The sequence below is a fragment of the Pyrgilauda ruficollis genome, unplaced genomic scaffold (genome assembly GCF_017590135.1).
Source record: "Pyrgilauda ruficollis isolate IOZ18807 unplaced genomic scaffold, ASM1759013v1 scaffold24, whole genome shotgun sequence".
NCBI classification, from domain to species: Eukaryota; Metazoa; Chordata; class Aves; order Passeriformes; family Passeridae; genus Pyrgilauda; species Pyrgilauda ruficollis.
The window spans coordinates 6,281,387-6,298,292 of NW_024523648.1; the positions used below are offsets into that span (position 1 = coordinate 6,281,387).

At 39.0% G+C, this 16,906-nt stretch overlaps 1 protein-coding gene across 1 annotated transcript in view; it reads right to left on the reverse strand.

Annotated features, from left to right (window-relative positions):
- MOXD1 (monooxygenase DBH like 1) overlaps nucleotides 1-16,906 on the reverse strand; it is a 50,884-nt gene that overhangs the window by 23,790 nt on the left and 10,188 nt on the right. The window contains exons 4-6 of the mRNA XM_041470022.1: nucleotides 13,657-13,803; nucleotides 12,117-12,284; nucleotides 11,674-11,757 (exon numbers count right to left, since the gene is read on the reverse strand). Of these exons, the coding sequence (XP_041325956.1) occupies nucleotides 11,674-11,757; nucleotides 12,117-12,284; nucleotides 13,657-13,803 (399 nt within the window). The remainder of the gene's footprint in view (nucleotides 1-11,673; nucleotides 11,758-12,116; nucleotides 12,285-13,656; nucleotides 13,804-16,906) is intronic.

The following is a 16,906-nucleotide window of genomic DNA, read 5'->3' on the forward strand; positions in this document are numbered from 1 at the left end:
CTTCTTGCACAAAACCCAGAGGTGTGCTGAGCTAAACAAGAGCTGCCTCTAGGCAGGGGTAGATGTTGAAGTCCATGACTGCAGGGCAGACCAGGATTTTAGCACTAACAACCAAACAGAAATCTCATGTTACCAGAAGAGCCTGCCTACACCAGTGTCACATCTGGGACACGAATCTGCTGCAGACTTTCAGCCCAGAGTAAAGGCATTTTGGGGTCAGGCAGGGACCACCCTCCCCATGCCTCCACCCTACCCTGTCTGTCAGAAAGCATTAAATTAATGCCACAGAATAGTTAGAGCTGAAAGAGACACTTCCAGTGCTCAGCTGGCTGCAGTCTAGCGTGGACTAGCTGTTCTAATCTTTCCTGAGATCATTTGCACATACGCAGCTTAGTGCTCATTTCTGTTTTCCTCACCGTACAATCTAGATCCTAAATTCAGTCATCACCTCCAACAAATCCCTCTAAATCATTCTCTATTCCAAGTTCTTCTGAGTTTATACTGTAACACCTAGAAAAGTGTATATTTTGGTGAGTTATTTGCAGGAAATAGAGCAAAGCCACTGCTTCTGGTTCCCTTATGGTCATCAGGGATGATTACATCTGAGGTACAACAGGGAGCATTACTGCTTAACTTGAATTGTCCTTCAAAGGTAAAACTGTTAACACAAATTATTCTCATGCACATTTTGTTGTACCTTCAAGCTGGAGAAAAATCTAACCTGAGCATTTAGTCACAGCTCTTGATTCTTGTATTTAAATAAAAACAGAGATGTAGACAAGAAAAAGGCCCAGGCAACAGAAACCATCCCCAGCCCTAATCTCATAATATGATTAGGTAAGGTTTCCTTGGAGGATGGAATTTTTCCAGACTGAAACTTCTGTGCAATCTAAGGCATTGAAATTTGTGTAATTTGTACTTAATATGCGTGGAGGGTTTTCCCCCTGCCCCAAAGTGAGATTCAAATAATAATTTTAATTTGAAATAACAATATTATCTGATTGATTGATTGATTGATTGATTGATTTAAGTTGTATTGTTAGCATTTGGGCTTTCCTGGTTTTGAGTTCTCTTTTAAACATAGAACAAAAATTCTAACATAACTGAGGAGGAAAGGCCCTTACCACATGAATGGAAAATCTTATTCAAAGCATAGATGTTTCCTATTCTTGGTGTAAAAAAAAGTATTCGTTTACTCTGTGACTTTGTTGTTCAACAAAGGCTCTCATTTAGGTTTTATTTCTATACAGTATTAAGAAGTAATTACCATACCTCTGTTTTAAGCTTTAGAATTTTCTATTGGAAGAAAAAATATGTACTTTCAGATAAAATGTAAGGGTTGCTGTGCTTTTAGCTCGGAGAGAAGGCTATATATCTAAATTTACATAAATCTTTCTATCCCCATGTAGTCCTACTAAAAATTATACTGTATAACCAGAATTTCTGCAGAACAACTTAAATATTTTAATTAAGAAAGAGGAATCAAAAACCACAATAAACAATAATCCCAAATGAGAGTTTAAAAATGAGAGTTAGAGATGGTTTTAGGACTTCTTGTTCTCTCTGTTATCAGGCCCATTCTTAAATTTTTATTCCTAATTAATTACCTGGAACTCTGCCACTCATAAGAAGTTTCAGACTTTAAAGACTTACAGTAATTTAGACTAAATCCAAAAGAAGTTTAGCTCAAAGAAATACCAATAAAACATTGTTTCTGCCTGACGTACGCCTGAAGATTTAAGATAATGCATTTAGTAATAGTTAAGAATTATAACCCCGAGGAGCAATCTCATAAAAAGCTCAGGTCAAGCACAAACATGTTTCTTTTGGTTATGCATCCTGGCAGTACTCTCATTGTACTCCCAAGCAGCAGAGCCACTGGCAGTAGTTGCGGTCTTCAGGATGACCATATTCCCTCAGCACAGTTGACAAACTTCAAGCAGAATTAATTGGCAATTCATCATAAACATCGTTGCTTCCTTATGAAAACAGTATCATAAAAAAGTTATATGTAACCAAATATGTTTCATGTCTAAGGCCAAAATGGGTAGCCAATAAAGAGCTTATAGCTATTCAAGAGGAATGCACAATTTGAATAGTATAAATAATAAAGTCAGTGAAGGTGCTCCCATTTGTTCATGCAATCACCATTCTTGCACAGTAATGTCTATTTCTTTGAGGGCAAAACGGCAGAGGTTTTGATTCTATTGTAGTAGTGCAAAACAATCCCCTCGATCATGCAGCTAAAATAACACTACGCTTTTTCTCCTCCTGCTTTGGAGTGAGTGCGCAGCTGTGTCTGAAGACAGAACACATGAGAATTGACAGTGTCTCCCTTTCTTGTTTTGCACATGCAGAAGGACACTATCAGGAAACACGTTTTCTGAAAATGACACGCTGACTTCTGTGAGAGGCTACCAAAAAGGACCATATGTGAGAAATGCCTTAAGTGTTCAGATACTCCCACAGGAGCCACTGACCTGCACACCCTGGTGCCTTCAGTTTGAAGGGAAAGCAGGGGATAAAGTAGGCACAAGGCTCCTGATTCTGACATGAGAGCCTCCAGAGCAACACTCAGGAACTATTGCTCATAACCCTCTAAAAATGTATATCTGCAGGGTTAATATACAAACGTAAGAGGGCTTACAAATAAGCAATTAAGTAATGATCACATTAATACTATTTCCACATTTTCTCACCCAGAGTCAGACCCTGGTATACCCTTTTGCAGGAGAATTCATCACCCATCAACACTTGGAGGCTATTTTCAGGAGCTATTTTCAGATTACATGGTTCTTTCAAAGTCTGCATTACCATAGCAATTATGTATAAACCAAAACTGTGATTGGCACTTCATAAAACAGAAAGACACAGTTTCAGTCCCAGCAACTTAAGACACAGTAATGGAAAAGTCAGCAGCGCAGGAAGAAGGGGAAAGGAGGTTATAGTCAGTTCGTCACACCTTGTTTGTCCCACTGCTCAGGGAGAGGAGTCTTCCTCCTGCTCCAGTGTGGAGTCCCTGTCATGGGTGACAGTCCTCCACGAGTTTCTCCAATGTGAGTCCATCCCATGAGCAAGTGTTCTCCACAAACTGCTCCAATGTGGGTCACTCTTCCACAGGATACTGTCCTTCAGGCACAGCCTGCTCCAACACAGGTCCTCCACAGAGTGACAAGTCCGACCAGGAAACCTGTTCCAGTGTGGGCTCCTCTCTCCATGGGCCTGCAGGCCCCTGCCTGGAGCCTGCTCCAGCACATTTCCCACAGGGTCACAGCCTCCTCTCAGGCATCCACCTGCTCCAGCATGGGCTCCTCCAGGAGCTGCAGGTGGATCTCTGCATCCCTGTGATCCTCCATGGGCTGCAGGGGCACAGCTGCTTCACCATGGTCTGCACGAGGGGCTGCAGTGGAATCTCAGCTCCAGCACCTGGAGCAGCTCCTGCCCCTCTTTGTTCACTGACCTTGGAGTCTGAATAGTTGTTCCACTTCTCACTCTGCTATTCACTAGCTACAATTACATCTGCACAATAACTCTTTTTTTTTTTTTTTTCTTCTTCTCCTTCTTCTTCTTAGATCTGTTATAACAGAGGCATTCCCACCATTTCTGATGGGCCCAGCCTTGGCCAGTGGCACATCCATCCTGGAGCCACCTGGGATCGGCTCTGCTGCACATGGGGGAAGTTTCTGGAAGCTTCTCACAGAAGCCACCCCTGTAGCCCCCCTGCCACCAAAACATAGCCTTGCAAACCCAATACAGTCTGCTATGTGTGGGCATGGTGGAGAGGCCTTTTCTGACCATTGTCTGTCTATTTTCCCACTGTTGCTAATGTGGAGTTTATGAATCTATGCTTTGTTCATAGCTGTGACTACTGCATACTGCAAGGGAAAGCAAGGAGGGACAGAGTCATAATATCAGTTTCTGGAAACTATCACCAGTAGCTGGTTGCACATGAAAAGATTGCTACTGAAGAGAAATACTTCAATTAGATGGGAATAGAAAGTTCTGTTCCATTTAAATACCATTGGAGCAATTTATTTTGCCTTATTGAAAATTTGCTTACGATGCTGCTACAATGTGATTTGTCTGAATTAGAAGGTTGATCTTCAGAAACAATACCAAGATGCTAGCAGAACCAAGCTAGGTTTGTTTTGTGGTCCATACACACAAGCCCCATAAAGAGAGATTTTACTACCTATGAGCCTGCTGTTCTGGTATTTGCACAAAAGATGCTTTGTAACTGCTCATCTAAGGAGAAATGCTGTTCTGAAGTGTTTTGTTGCCTGCTGTGATAAGAAGTGCTGGATGTTTGTCTGCAGACAATTTTCTTATCTTTTCAGTGCACCTCGTCATAGGTTTACTTTAAAATCATATAGAAAGCTAAGGATAAGGGAAAAAAAATAAATACATGGCACAAGACAAAATGGGGTTAACTAATAGCAATGGTGTTCTGAAGATCACCCCACAAATTCTCTCAGAACTGGGAGGTAAAACACAGAGATCTTCACAAAATTTGTACTTTCCCCTTTCCCATGCTTGCTTTTGGTCACAATTTAAAAAAAGGCTGCTGTCATCTGACTTTTATTTAACCAAAAAATCACACAGCACACATACCTTCCTACCACCTGCTGGCATGGTCAATACATTGCCATAATAGATGGATGTTGTTTTTATTTAGAAAGCAAAAATCTAAGAAAATGGATTAAGTTAACTAGACATTCAACTTTGCTGATGACAGAAGTAAGGTTTTTTTGCATGTCAAGTATGGAATAATTAATGCAGTAATAACTGCATAATTTAAGAATTCTTTTAGTTAAGATACACAAGTGAAACGAAAGAAGACTACCACAAAATAAAAATATGTAAGAAATATAAAGTTTGGTAGGACAGCAAAATCTGAGGTCATATATAATTTAATCTGTGGTCACAGAATGGAATAATACCTTAAATAATTTTGCATTTGAAATCGTTTAGCAGAATATGAGAGAATAATGCATTTCTGTTATTTCCTCAGACAGTGCTTGGGAAACTTTTAATTTTCAGCCCGTTCAGTTACATGAATCTTAGCACTGCAAAGCCTAATGGGCCAATTCAGGCTTGCACCAAAGAGCCAGCCCTGCAGATCAAAGGGCAGATAGCTTACAAGCTCTGCAGCGTAAGATGATTGTTTGGTTGCCAATCTAATTTACTGGGGCTGAAATTGCTTTGTAGGGGAATGCATGGGAAAATATAGAACATTTGTTTATGTCAGGCTGCATGATGCAATTTGCTAGAGTTATCACATTTAGCAAAATGTAAAAGTTCAGGCCAGAGTGTAACAAGCAGTTACTGTCTGCTATCACTCAAGTTAAAAATCAGTGCCCTCATTTAGGTACTGCAGGCTACAAGCTGCCCTTCTGGCTTCCAATCAATCAGTCTCTTAAACTGGAGTCCCTTTGTACTTTCACACTGGGGTCTTTGGTATTACCAAAGCATTCCACTGTCAAAAAGCACAGTCACCCTTGGCAACAAGTTTTTTGGAGTTTTTGCTTCCTTATCAGTTTGCCCCAAAACAGAATATGAAGATTAACTGGCAACTGCTGGTGTGTTCTAATACAGACCTTTCTTTAATTGAAAAGAGGCCCCCTCTTCTAAGGAGATCAGCAATGGAAAACTTTACTGCTGATACAAAAATATGCCTAATGTAACACTTCTCAGCTAATGCTAAATAATGTGGGGTTTTTTTCTGCTTATATGATTAGCCTGTTTCACTAGTCACATCGTAGGCTTAGTGCCAAAAAAATTACACAGGGCTGTGGTTGAGAGAAGATCATTTTCCCCACAGGCAAATTTTTTTAAAAGAGTATTATTTTGCAATTTTTGCTTTTATCACAGTCTCTTCTCTCCCCTGATCTTTTTGGTTGAGATATATCTCCCCTGATTCATTCATCTGGGCGTTACTTATATAACACAGGCTGGTGGTCTGGGCTCTCTCATCCATCAGTGGAGAGAGAGACTGAACCATACACAGAATGCTTGAGCTCATACATTTCAGACAGCTCCTCAAGGATGATACAAACAGCGAGTTTTGCCACTGTAAGGTCAATTAAGCAGCTGGCTCAGGCCCATAGATAAGACAGGTTAGACGAGAGGAGGCCCCTCTCTATGGCTGCAAATTTACTGTCTTTAATATGTAGGCTGAGTATTCATGAGTTGTACTGAAGTGATACTGGATTTTGACCACACAGCTTAATCCCCAGTGTGGAGCTTCTTCCCCATTTCAGCAGAGCTAAACCTGCTCACACCATTCTCATAAGCAGGTTCAAATAATGCATGTGGAAGGACTGCTTTATACAAGAACCAAAACTTCTAAGAGCTTACAAAAGAGCAACTACTATCCTCCTTTCCAATGCCAAATGCCCTCTAATAGATGTTCCATTTAAAAAGTTCTCTTCCAGAATCAGAAATATTTTATGCTCTTGGGCACAGCCACATCACAGCATTTGTGCTGGTATTTCTCTGACTATACTAGTTTTGAAACTACCTATAAAGTTTAGAACTAAGGAAAAATGAGTTATTCTTAGAGAAAAGACATGCAGATACAACAAAGTGACCGTACTACCCAATTTTGGGGTTTATTTTACATAAAATGTTTTTCCTACTGTTGGAGTAAAATTCAATATTTGACATATTTTTGACTAGGGGATTATTGCTAACAAATCCTAAGGAACTACTTTTCCTGAGAAAAAACACAGTGTTTTTAAAAGAAATTAAGAAAACATAGGGGAGAAATTTACAGTGTTGGAACCAGCACAGGCATGCTATGCTGAAAAGTTTCACACAAATAGATTACGGCACGTTTGGCATGTAGGATATCCATACCAGTCTTTCACCAGTATATACTCTAAATTTGCAGTTTACACAAAGCATTAAACAATTTGTCAGGTGGAGAGGGAGACTATAGGTCTAAAGGATTCACAGAAAAACTAGACAGTAGAATTAAGATACAATAGAACATTGTATCTTAAGGTCTTTTAATTGCAGCAGAAAAAAGAATCAAGCACATGGAAGACTTGATGTAAATGTGAAGACAGTGTCATGAATCCTTAGCAGATGCAGTTATTTGAATAAGCAATACAGTTAAACTGAAGTGACAGAAGACATGGAGTATTGAAACCTAAACTAAAGACAGTCATAAAAAAGAGCTGCATCTGTAGGACCACAAGTAGAAAAAGAAGTTAAGAACAAGCTTTGAATATAAAGCAAGAGCTGTGTTTATTGAAACACTGGGAAGTATTTCTCATTAATGTGAAACAAATTTTCACTTCCTTGCTGGTGGTAAACATCTTCGTGATGCCTGCTTACAGCGAGGAAAAAACAAATTCAGCAAATAGGCCGAAAAAAACCTATCAGCAAATAGTTTTACAACTTGTCAAAATAGAGACGTGTCAGCACACACAGATCCACACACAGTGACAATCATGAAAATCAGACACCTCGACGGTACAAAAATGACAAGATGTCAAAAGATCCAGTCAGCTGCCACTGAATAATTTTTGTTTCAATTGAATGAGCAAAAAGAGAGACAAACCAATTTACAAAGGGGAGGATGCTGCAGAGACCCATTTTCAGGGTGTGCTCCCAGGGATGTTCCCCTGTCTCTGTCAGCCCTGCTCCCAGCCTGGTGCAGCGGTGTCTCTGCCTGTGTGGGCTCTCCACACCCAGGAACATGTCCTCAGCATGGCTTTAGCAGAGAGACAGAAACATTTTCATCCAAAGGTAGGTGTGTGGACCTGCCTGGATGTCTGCTCTACCAGTGCATCCCGCTCTCCTTGCTTCTGAGAGGTCCTGCTGGAGTGGAGTTTCTTCCTGAGGTGCAGTTGGTGAAACCAGAGAATTTTCTTTAGGAATGTGATTAAAGGGCACATTAAGGACCAGTCAGAATAATGACATTTACAGAGAACTGCAAATAATCCCAGCAAGACATAGTCTTAAACACATCACCATTAAGTCTGGGCTAATAAGTGGAATGCTTTTTTCTAAGAAACCTACTTCTGAGAAAGCTCCCAGCTAACTTCTGCATGTGAGAAAAGTGAAAAGCCCTTGGGTAGTGAGCCTGAGGCACACACCACTGCCTGAAGCTCAGAGCAGCAGAACAGGTCAATGCACATGTAGCTGCAGGAGGAGTTTGCAGACAGGCAGCTGTGTGCTCTCCATGTGAAGAGCAGCCAAAATTCACCACTCTGGGACCACTGCAGGGCCATCCTGCAAATATCTGATTTGAATGCCTGCTATTACCTCCAAGCAAGCCCTTTCATCTGTTCTGCCTATATTATTTTCAAAATTTACCTATTGCCCTTATAATGGGTTCTGTTAATAGAAAATGCTCTGGGGGGAAATCCTGTAGAAGTTTAATAAATTTTTAAGGAGCCATAATTCAGCCAGGTAGGCAGTTTAAAGCTGAGGAGTGATGTAAACCATTAGAGCCACAAAACCAGCTCAGAGCCTGGTTTTGGTTGCTTTCTGCACCACTATTGTCACTAATATGCCCAGCTATTGAGAAGCTGTCTTATTCTGTTTCATTTCTTAGCAGGCATGTTATTATGAGCTGTCTCTCCGTAGGTTCCTGGAGGCATTAGAAACAGAAGGCATCGTAGGGACATGTAGGAAGACACAATCTCTTCCCTGAGGAGAATGTTGCAAGAAATGCGAAACAAAAGAAGATTTAACAGAGAAGTTCTAAACCTGGCTGGGTGTCCCCCTATTGCAGTGAAGATCTGTTCTCCCTTGGTAAATGCAGCATAAGGAGAAATTACTTGTCTATGTCCTTATTCTACCTCCGATTACAATCTTATCTGTTGCACAATTTACATATCATGTAGAGCAGCTTGATCAATGAAAATATGCTGTTTCCCATTACCTGTGATTCCTGGAAAGCAGCATGAATATTATCTAAAGAGAAAGAAAAGACCTAAGGTCTTGCATAATTTATCTTTGATTAATACTGAGATCTCTTGCACTGGTTATTTATTCACCTAGTGCAAACAGAAGAAACTAAAACACTACTGCAGGTGAATCCTAAGACCCACGTGTTATCAGGTAACCAGCTTTGGCACCATTAGATTGTATTTACAGAACATATTTGTAAATACCTTAAATATATTCTGGTTGAAAGACAATATTTTTTAGATAATGCAACTTTAATAGATGTTAAAAATTCCTTTTAAATTCAGAATGTGGTATTTGTTAACCAGAGACAATTAAAAGTCTTGACCTCTACCTTTAATGACAGGTCTAATTTTTTTCAGTTTACTTCATTAAAACATCGTGCTTTCCAGATGAAACTGATATTTAAGAAGTACTTTATTATAACGTGCTCACAGCAATTTTCAGGATGGAAGAAATGGCAGAGAACATGGAAGGTAGGAAAAAAATTCCCATTGTGGCTGATGCACCTACTTGAGACCCCAGATCACCATCAGATTTACACATCAGTGCAGCTAAGTGCACACTGTTGATGGCACACATTGTCCAGCAAGTGCCAAACTGAGGAGTTCAGCGCTCCACAAAACCACACGGGAGCACAGAAATGGCCAAAGCCAGCTCACATGTACACTACTGAAGTAGACTAAATTATGCCACAAGAAAAATTTGTACCATGTCTACACCTCTCTTTTTCTGTCTGTAAAAATGAGATGTGTAGGTTTGTGTGAAAACTGTGCTGCAGAAGGAATCCAGAATCAACATCTATGTAAGTATTTAACTAACCCGGGCAGTTTGATGAGGCCAAAGAGTTCATCCGCCCTCCCCTTTGTGAAACTCAAGCTCTGTTTGCACAGCTAATATCTTCCCCAGTAGTCATAAGCCCCATCCTTTGTGCATCAGTAGGCTTTAGGAAATGTTTAATCAGTTTGCAAGAGCACATAGATACAATTCCACAACAACCCTCTATGTGGCATCTCAAAACGTCACGTATAGGAAAATATAAGTTGTGCCGCTGAAAAGAAAGGCTAAGGAAGTGTTCCTACTTAAATCTACTTTCTTTCTCTATGCATTTTTCTCTCTCTAAAAATTTTTAAGCAAAAAAATGAAATTTTCTTGCTTTTGTGAAGATGGAAAATCACTGAGGATTCTACTCTAATTTTTAACTTTACAAAAAATATGTTGATTTGAAAACATGATTTCTAAAACTTTAATATTCTTTATACATTATTGTAAAAATAAAGACTATAAAATTATCCTGAAAACTCAGCCAGTGTATTTCTGAGCTAAAATCTTGTTTCAGCTTCAACCAAACACTATTTTTTAAAGACTGAGCAACTGTATGTGCAACTGTAGGTGCAACTGTATGTGGTCAATGCAAAGCATTTAGAAAATAAATTTAGGAATTATAAATAATGAATACTTCTGGGGAACCTTTTAGCAGAACAGCAAATATCTACAACTTCCACCAGATTTAACATGGAAAGCTTGATTCTGATACTACCATTTTGAAGGTCTCTCACTTGAAAGCAGAAAACTAGGGATCTTGACATACATACTGTAACACAATTCTCCATTTCATACAGTGAAAGTAGCTGTCACCAATTTCAAATGTGATTAAAGATCAAGTACCTGAAGGCACAAATTTGAGCCTTGCAATTGTTCATTCTGATAAAGTGCAGAAACATACAATATTTCAGAGTAATTATAGGTATTTATCATACTGACATTGAGAGGATATGTTAAGTTCTCTGAATTAATTTAAAATTTCAATCTTACTGAATACACTGAAGAAATATGACTGATAATTGTAACAAAAAAGAAGAAATAGAATTCTACACTTAATGCATTTGTGGGTTCAAAGAAAGAAAAATGAGGGCCAGAACTATCTCACTGTGCTACCTTCAGCATATTAGAAAAATAAGAATTTGTTGTTTTATAAGGTCTTCAGTATATTGCTTTTGGGGTGAAATGCGAGAAGCATCTTTCCTTCAGCACTCTTAAGCTTTCAATTTAAAACAGAAAGAAAAGTTACAATATGTGTTACAGGAAAACATATTTATGCATGTGGGTTTTCAAGTCACGTAGGATCCTGCTGAGCCTTGTGTGAATGTTTATTCACACATTTTCATTATTTTTTAAATAAACAACAATGTTAACCTCTTTTTGAAATAATGCTTAGGTTTGAAACTGCTAAAAATACTGGCGTGTGTTCTTATGTGATTTACCCTGGCTCCACATTGGTCATCACAAGAAAGGTGAATGGAATCAAATAATAACCTGGCCCTTTATTAAAACAAACATCACCATTTAATTATTTTTTACGTTAAAATTACCATCTGTTTAAATTCATTAAATTCCTATATAAAAGTAGAAACCTGATGTAATGTGCTTAAAGACAATTTTATTTAGTCCTTGCCAGAAATATTTACAGAGAGAAATAATTTTCAACCTCATTTTCTTGGGGGAGAGAGGATGAAGGAGAAAAGAACTGCAAGAAAGAGAGTCTGTCACTGTTCAGGGCACTTGTCAGGGCACACCTGAGCCAGGTTCTGGGCTCACATATACAAACACTTAATCCATATTTGTGAATACAAAAAGAGGTCTTGTTTTCCCTCCAGTAAGCAGTGAAAAAAACTTCCAAAGTGCAAGAACTGATTTGAAGTGTAATTATTATCTAAATTCCTCAACATTTTCTGAGTCTGCTATACTCACCTTTGTCACGTGATGCTTTTCATGTTGTACAGGAATCTTAAACATTTGGCACCAATATGTTGTGTCCTTGTCTGGTACAGGCACCTGTCTTAATAAAAAGGGCACAAACACAGTATTATCATAGAATCACAGAATGGTTTCGGTTGGAAGGGACCTTGGAGGTCCAGATCCAGTTCCAATCCCCTTGCTTTGGGCAGGAGCACCTTCCACTAGACCAGGTTGCTCAAAACCCCGTCCCTTTAAAACTTGCAGGGATCCACAGCTTCTCCGGACAGCGCGTTCCAATGCTTCATCAACATCATAGTGAAGAATTTCTTCCTTATGTTTAATCTATAAAAGTCACACTACTCATTGTGTAAGTCAAGGCTTTGGCTACCACCTTATTCCTGTCTCCACAGAAACCTACAGCATGGAGGTTTCTACAGCATGTAGGAGTAACTTACGTCTTTGTTTGTCAAGTCAAAGTAAGGCAAAGAGGCAGATGAGACTTCCTCTCTCTCAGGGTTCAGCAACCGCAGGCTCTTTGTACCACGATTCGATCCATGGTAATTCTGACCTGCTTCTCCCATGTCTTTGTGGTGGTAGGCCCATATTACCCGCACTGTGCTCTCCTGAAAACACACAGCAGAATGTCCACAAGGGATAGAAACAACACCTTCCTTACAGTTCCTATAATTCCTACAATAGCTGTGACATAAGTGTATTTAAATGACAATGTACTCCAGAGGAGCAGCCACCTACCTACACAATTTGGCCTTTGAAATAAATAACGTTGTATACCCAGTGGGTTAATTGGAAATACACATAAATTAAACTGTTCTCTGATAGATTCCTCCCCTAATGTTGTGAACAGATGTCATATCTTCAAACGGCAGAACAGTCTCATAAAGAAGTAACCAACTAAATGCATTACAGACATTTTCCTAGAGATGTTACTTATTTGATCAGCAACCAGAATGTTTTCCCCCCCCCAGACATTTTCCAGGCTCAGGTCTGTGAAGATGTGAATACCTTCAGTGAATTGTTGTCCTTAGATACTATGGAAAATTAACATTCAATTACAGGACAGACTTACGTCTTAAAAATCAATCTGCAGCCACTGCACAGATCAGCTCTCTGTAAACCATTCTCGGATTGCAATAATGACCCTTGAGACAAAGTGCTATAATAAATCCTGAAGTGCCTCAAAATGCTAAATTATACTGAGAACTTGGGGCAGGTGTGCAAACCAGAGATCCACTGGGAATCTGGTGGTTTATACAGGTGGGGTTTGCTTCCTGCATTTTCAGCCTCTCATGTTGCTATAATTGCATATATTGTAAAAACACAGATAATGAATGTAGTGCTTTACTCCCATACTAATGCTTCCAAAAGAAGCAGTAAAAAAGCCAAAGCACAGAAAGCCTTGCAAATCTCTCTAACTTTTCTGTCATTTCCAATACCGAAGTCATCAGCTTCATGTAATTTAAAATTATATTTAGGAAATAGCACAGCAATCCCTAGGGCAACATTTACCATGAAAATTATTTTACCATGGCAAGTTTTACCATAAAATTTTTTCACTTTTAGTTTTGAATAAAGTAAAACAAACAGACCCTTCCAATATATCTTCTTCAAATTTTTTTAAAAATCTGTTACAAGTTAGTGCAGAATCTTAAAAGTATTTATCATTTTGGCCTCTCTTGAATGGTTATAACAATGGCATATAGGACTTGGTGGCCCAGAGGTATCTGTTTCAATCCTGTGCACACTAGTTAGAAATTACAGAACATAATGTATTAAAGTACAAAAACAAAGAAAGCTGAAATTTAAACATACCAGTTTAATAAAACTAACACAAGTATTTTACCTGAGCAAACAGATGTTTTGGAAAATTAATTTCTCTAATTCTGTCCTTTTACTAAAATGATATTTTAATTACCACACACATATTTATCCTGTGTTAATTCCTTTATCTGTCTACATATAGTCAGAGACTCTTACCGTTATGCTCTTGTCATTTGTGTCACAAGTGTGCAGCTCTCTGCTAAAAGCCAGTATTGTATGTGTACTGTTTTCCATGGCATATTCCAGATGGTAATCCTGTTGAGGGTCCTTTTTTAGTACTCTATTTTCATCTGTAAAATAATCCTATTATAAAAGAAAGGTTGCCCATTATTAAAATCTAATATTAAAAATGAAACTCAATGTCCAGTACTGAAGCCTTTTTCAAAACATGTAAAATTCTGCAGTGTCAGTTTTTAATTAAACAATAAATTTGAGGTGGCACTGAACTATTTTTTATACAAAATCTCCAAGAAAGCAACTCTCCTCGACAAACAGCTTAAAGAATGCTTCAAGTAATTTTAGCAACATGCTGCCTGTATGTAACTGCAGAAATAAAGGTTGGACCCAGCAACCAAGAAGCTTTATTCGTCATAACTAGGATGTCATGAACTCCAGGAGACATTACAGAGAGAATGAAATTCACTTAATATTTGCATCAACAATAGTGTCACTCCTTTTTTCCACACTTTTTCCTAAGTTTTTTTTCTTTCCCACAAAAAACAAACCTCTTGAATGAACATTGACTGGAACCAGAAACCCTACAGCTTAACTAGCACGAAAAGCGCTCATTTCATACAAAAGCTGCTGGGATTAGGTTGAGGTTTTGGAAGAGGCAAGGGAGCCGTTTGTAAGAAAGATGCTTCCCCTCAAGGGTTCTGCAGAGGCCCAGCACAAAGGAGTAGCATGGCAGCAATGTCAGGTCATTAACCTCCTCACCCCGGATTCCTGCAGCTGGGACCCGTCCCTCCCTCTTCTCCCACCCTGGCCACCTAGGAAGGGCTGGTCACTGCCTCAGATGCACCTCCTCTGGTCATCCTCCTTTGAGCTTTAGGCTGTTCCTGCCTGGTTTGGGGTGGGGAAGGGTCTTTTAACTAAGCAATGTATTTCTTATGCCAAACAGGCTACTGGCAGACACCATTAATTGTGTGGTGTCTTTGCAAAACACTGCAGCACTGTCTGGCCCCAGCAGGCATTTATTTCTGTATCATGCATTTCTGCTTGGACCTCTGTTCACTTTTCGAGATTTCTAGCTTTCCTTTCATTAAGGTTGAGGTAACTGATCTGAAAAACAGTAAAAGGTTATGCCCAAGTATTTTGATAGCAGTAAAAAAAAATAACTGAAACTTCATTAATTCACTAAAGGGTCATTTAGGAGCTGTAATCTTGAACTTCATTCCACCCTAGAAATCTGTGTCTGGGCAAGACACCAGAGAGTTCTTCTTTTCCTGTCACCACTTCTTACAAATACAAATGATTAAGTACATACATGAGAGAATAGGCAAATGGAAAAATAATCACTAAAAAGAGCAAAACACAGGCCTGAGACCTGAAAGAAAGTGAACTGATGAGTTGTATTTGTTTAGAGAAATAACTTGGATTTGCAGTTTTCCAGACAGAAATAATAAGACTCATTTTGCAATGGTTCTTTTAAGATAGATACTTTATGGGATCAAAACCCTCCACTCTTACCATGCATCAGATCTTGGAAAGAGGCAGTGTATTGCCTATACATAATACAATTCCTGCTCTGAAAACACTCTTCTGTGGAATCTCTGTTTCCATCTTCTAGTAAGCTTTTGCCTGGACAAGAATTGTAACCTTGTGAACATCAGTTTTTATTGAAGTGCGACATCTTTGCTTAAATGCTACCTCAAATTGGAGGAAGACATTCTTAGTGAACACACCCACACTTTGAAATATTGAGGAATACAAATTCAAGAGCAGCTTTTGCTCATGTGAACAGACTCAAAGTCTCTGCCTGAAACCAGTGTGAAGGGAAGCTGAGAAACGTGAAGGAAAGGTGAGCACACGCAAATGTTTTGTGGTGAACTTCACCATTTCATCACAAGTCTAGAAGACACAGCTCTAACCAGAAAAAAACCCCGTGTGATATAGTCCTGATTTCCATGAGCCTGAGGCAAGAATGCAAAAATAATGCAAAGAAGTTCTGTAATTGAGGCATAAGCCCAGATATGCCTCGATAACGTGGTTGTCAGTGTAATTATCTCACCCAGCTGGATGACAGTCATAGACAGGTCACAGTTCTGGCTCACCAAGAGAGGCCCATTTTGTGGCTGCTGGTGAATGTTTTGCAGAAGGTGTCCCCAAATCCCAGGCCCCCAGAGAGGAACAGGCTGCTCCCCATGGGATGAGAACTGTACTGGGCACTCACACTGCTGCCTGCCCAGGCAATGGCTGCCAACCCCTGCTGCCAAAAATGAACAGAACCTTGCTGATTTCAGTAATTTCACCTGAAATTATTTGGTCTCGATGTAGCTAATGCTATTTTTATTTGCTTTGTTGAAAATTATCCAGGTTTTCATCATAAAAATAAAATCAATTTATGTCACCCAAAAAAGCCACCAACAAAATCCCCGAAAACAAAACAAAGAACAACAACAAAAAAACAGCAAAAAAAAAGAAAAAGCCCCAAACAACTCAAAATCTGATTGCTCAGCCTCTCACATGAAAATGGTTTGTTTTCCAGTTTTAAAACAAAATAATGCCATGTTGTCCAGGAACCATATGAATTTCTCTCTTTTCACACAGAAGATTTTAAGTCAAACTAGGTAGACTTTGCTCAATTTACTCATCAGAGCTTAAAAGCCTTTAAGATATGTTTGTGTATGAAACAGAATTCACAAAAGGTTCTCAAAAATGGCAACAGCGACAATCTGTGATGCCACATCTTTTTCAACCACAATTTGGAAAAATCTGCAATCTGGAAAAGTAAAAAAATGTTATATATATCTATGTGGATCTATATGTCCATACCTTTATATATATTCTATGCTTCCTTTCAGAGTAGAAAAATAAAAATACAGCCCTTCTGCCAAAAGTCCTGGTGCAAATGCAATCAAAACCATCATATTTGGACTGCCTACACTCAACTCTTTTGTCTAGTCAAAGGAGAAAGCTGTATAGCCCTGAAAGCCTTTGAAATGTGGCAGTACAGAGGATGGATCTACCAGAGCCCAGAGAGGGTAAACTGGGCATTTGAGCTTCAGCTAAACCAAGGGAATATAAATTTAGTTTGAAACTCTATCAGTTCCAGACTACTATAACACAGAGCTCATCCAAATTCACAAGTTTCACTTATTTAATTCTGTAAAGAAAGGAGTGGGATGTTCTAATCCATAGCATTTCAGTGCTTTGATATCTATCACAGATAGTTCTAAAATGGGCT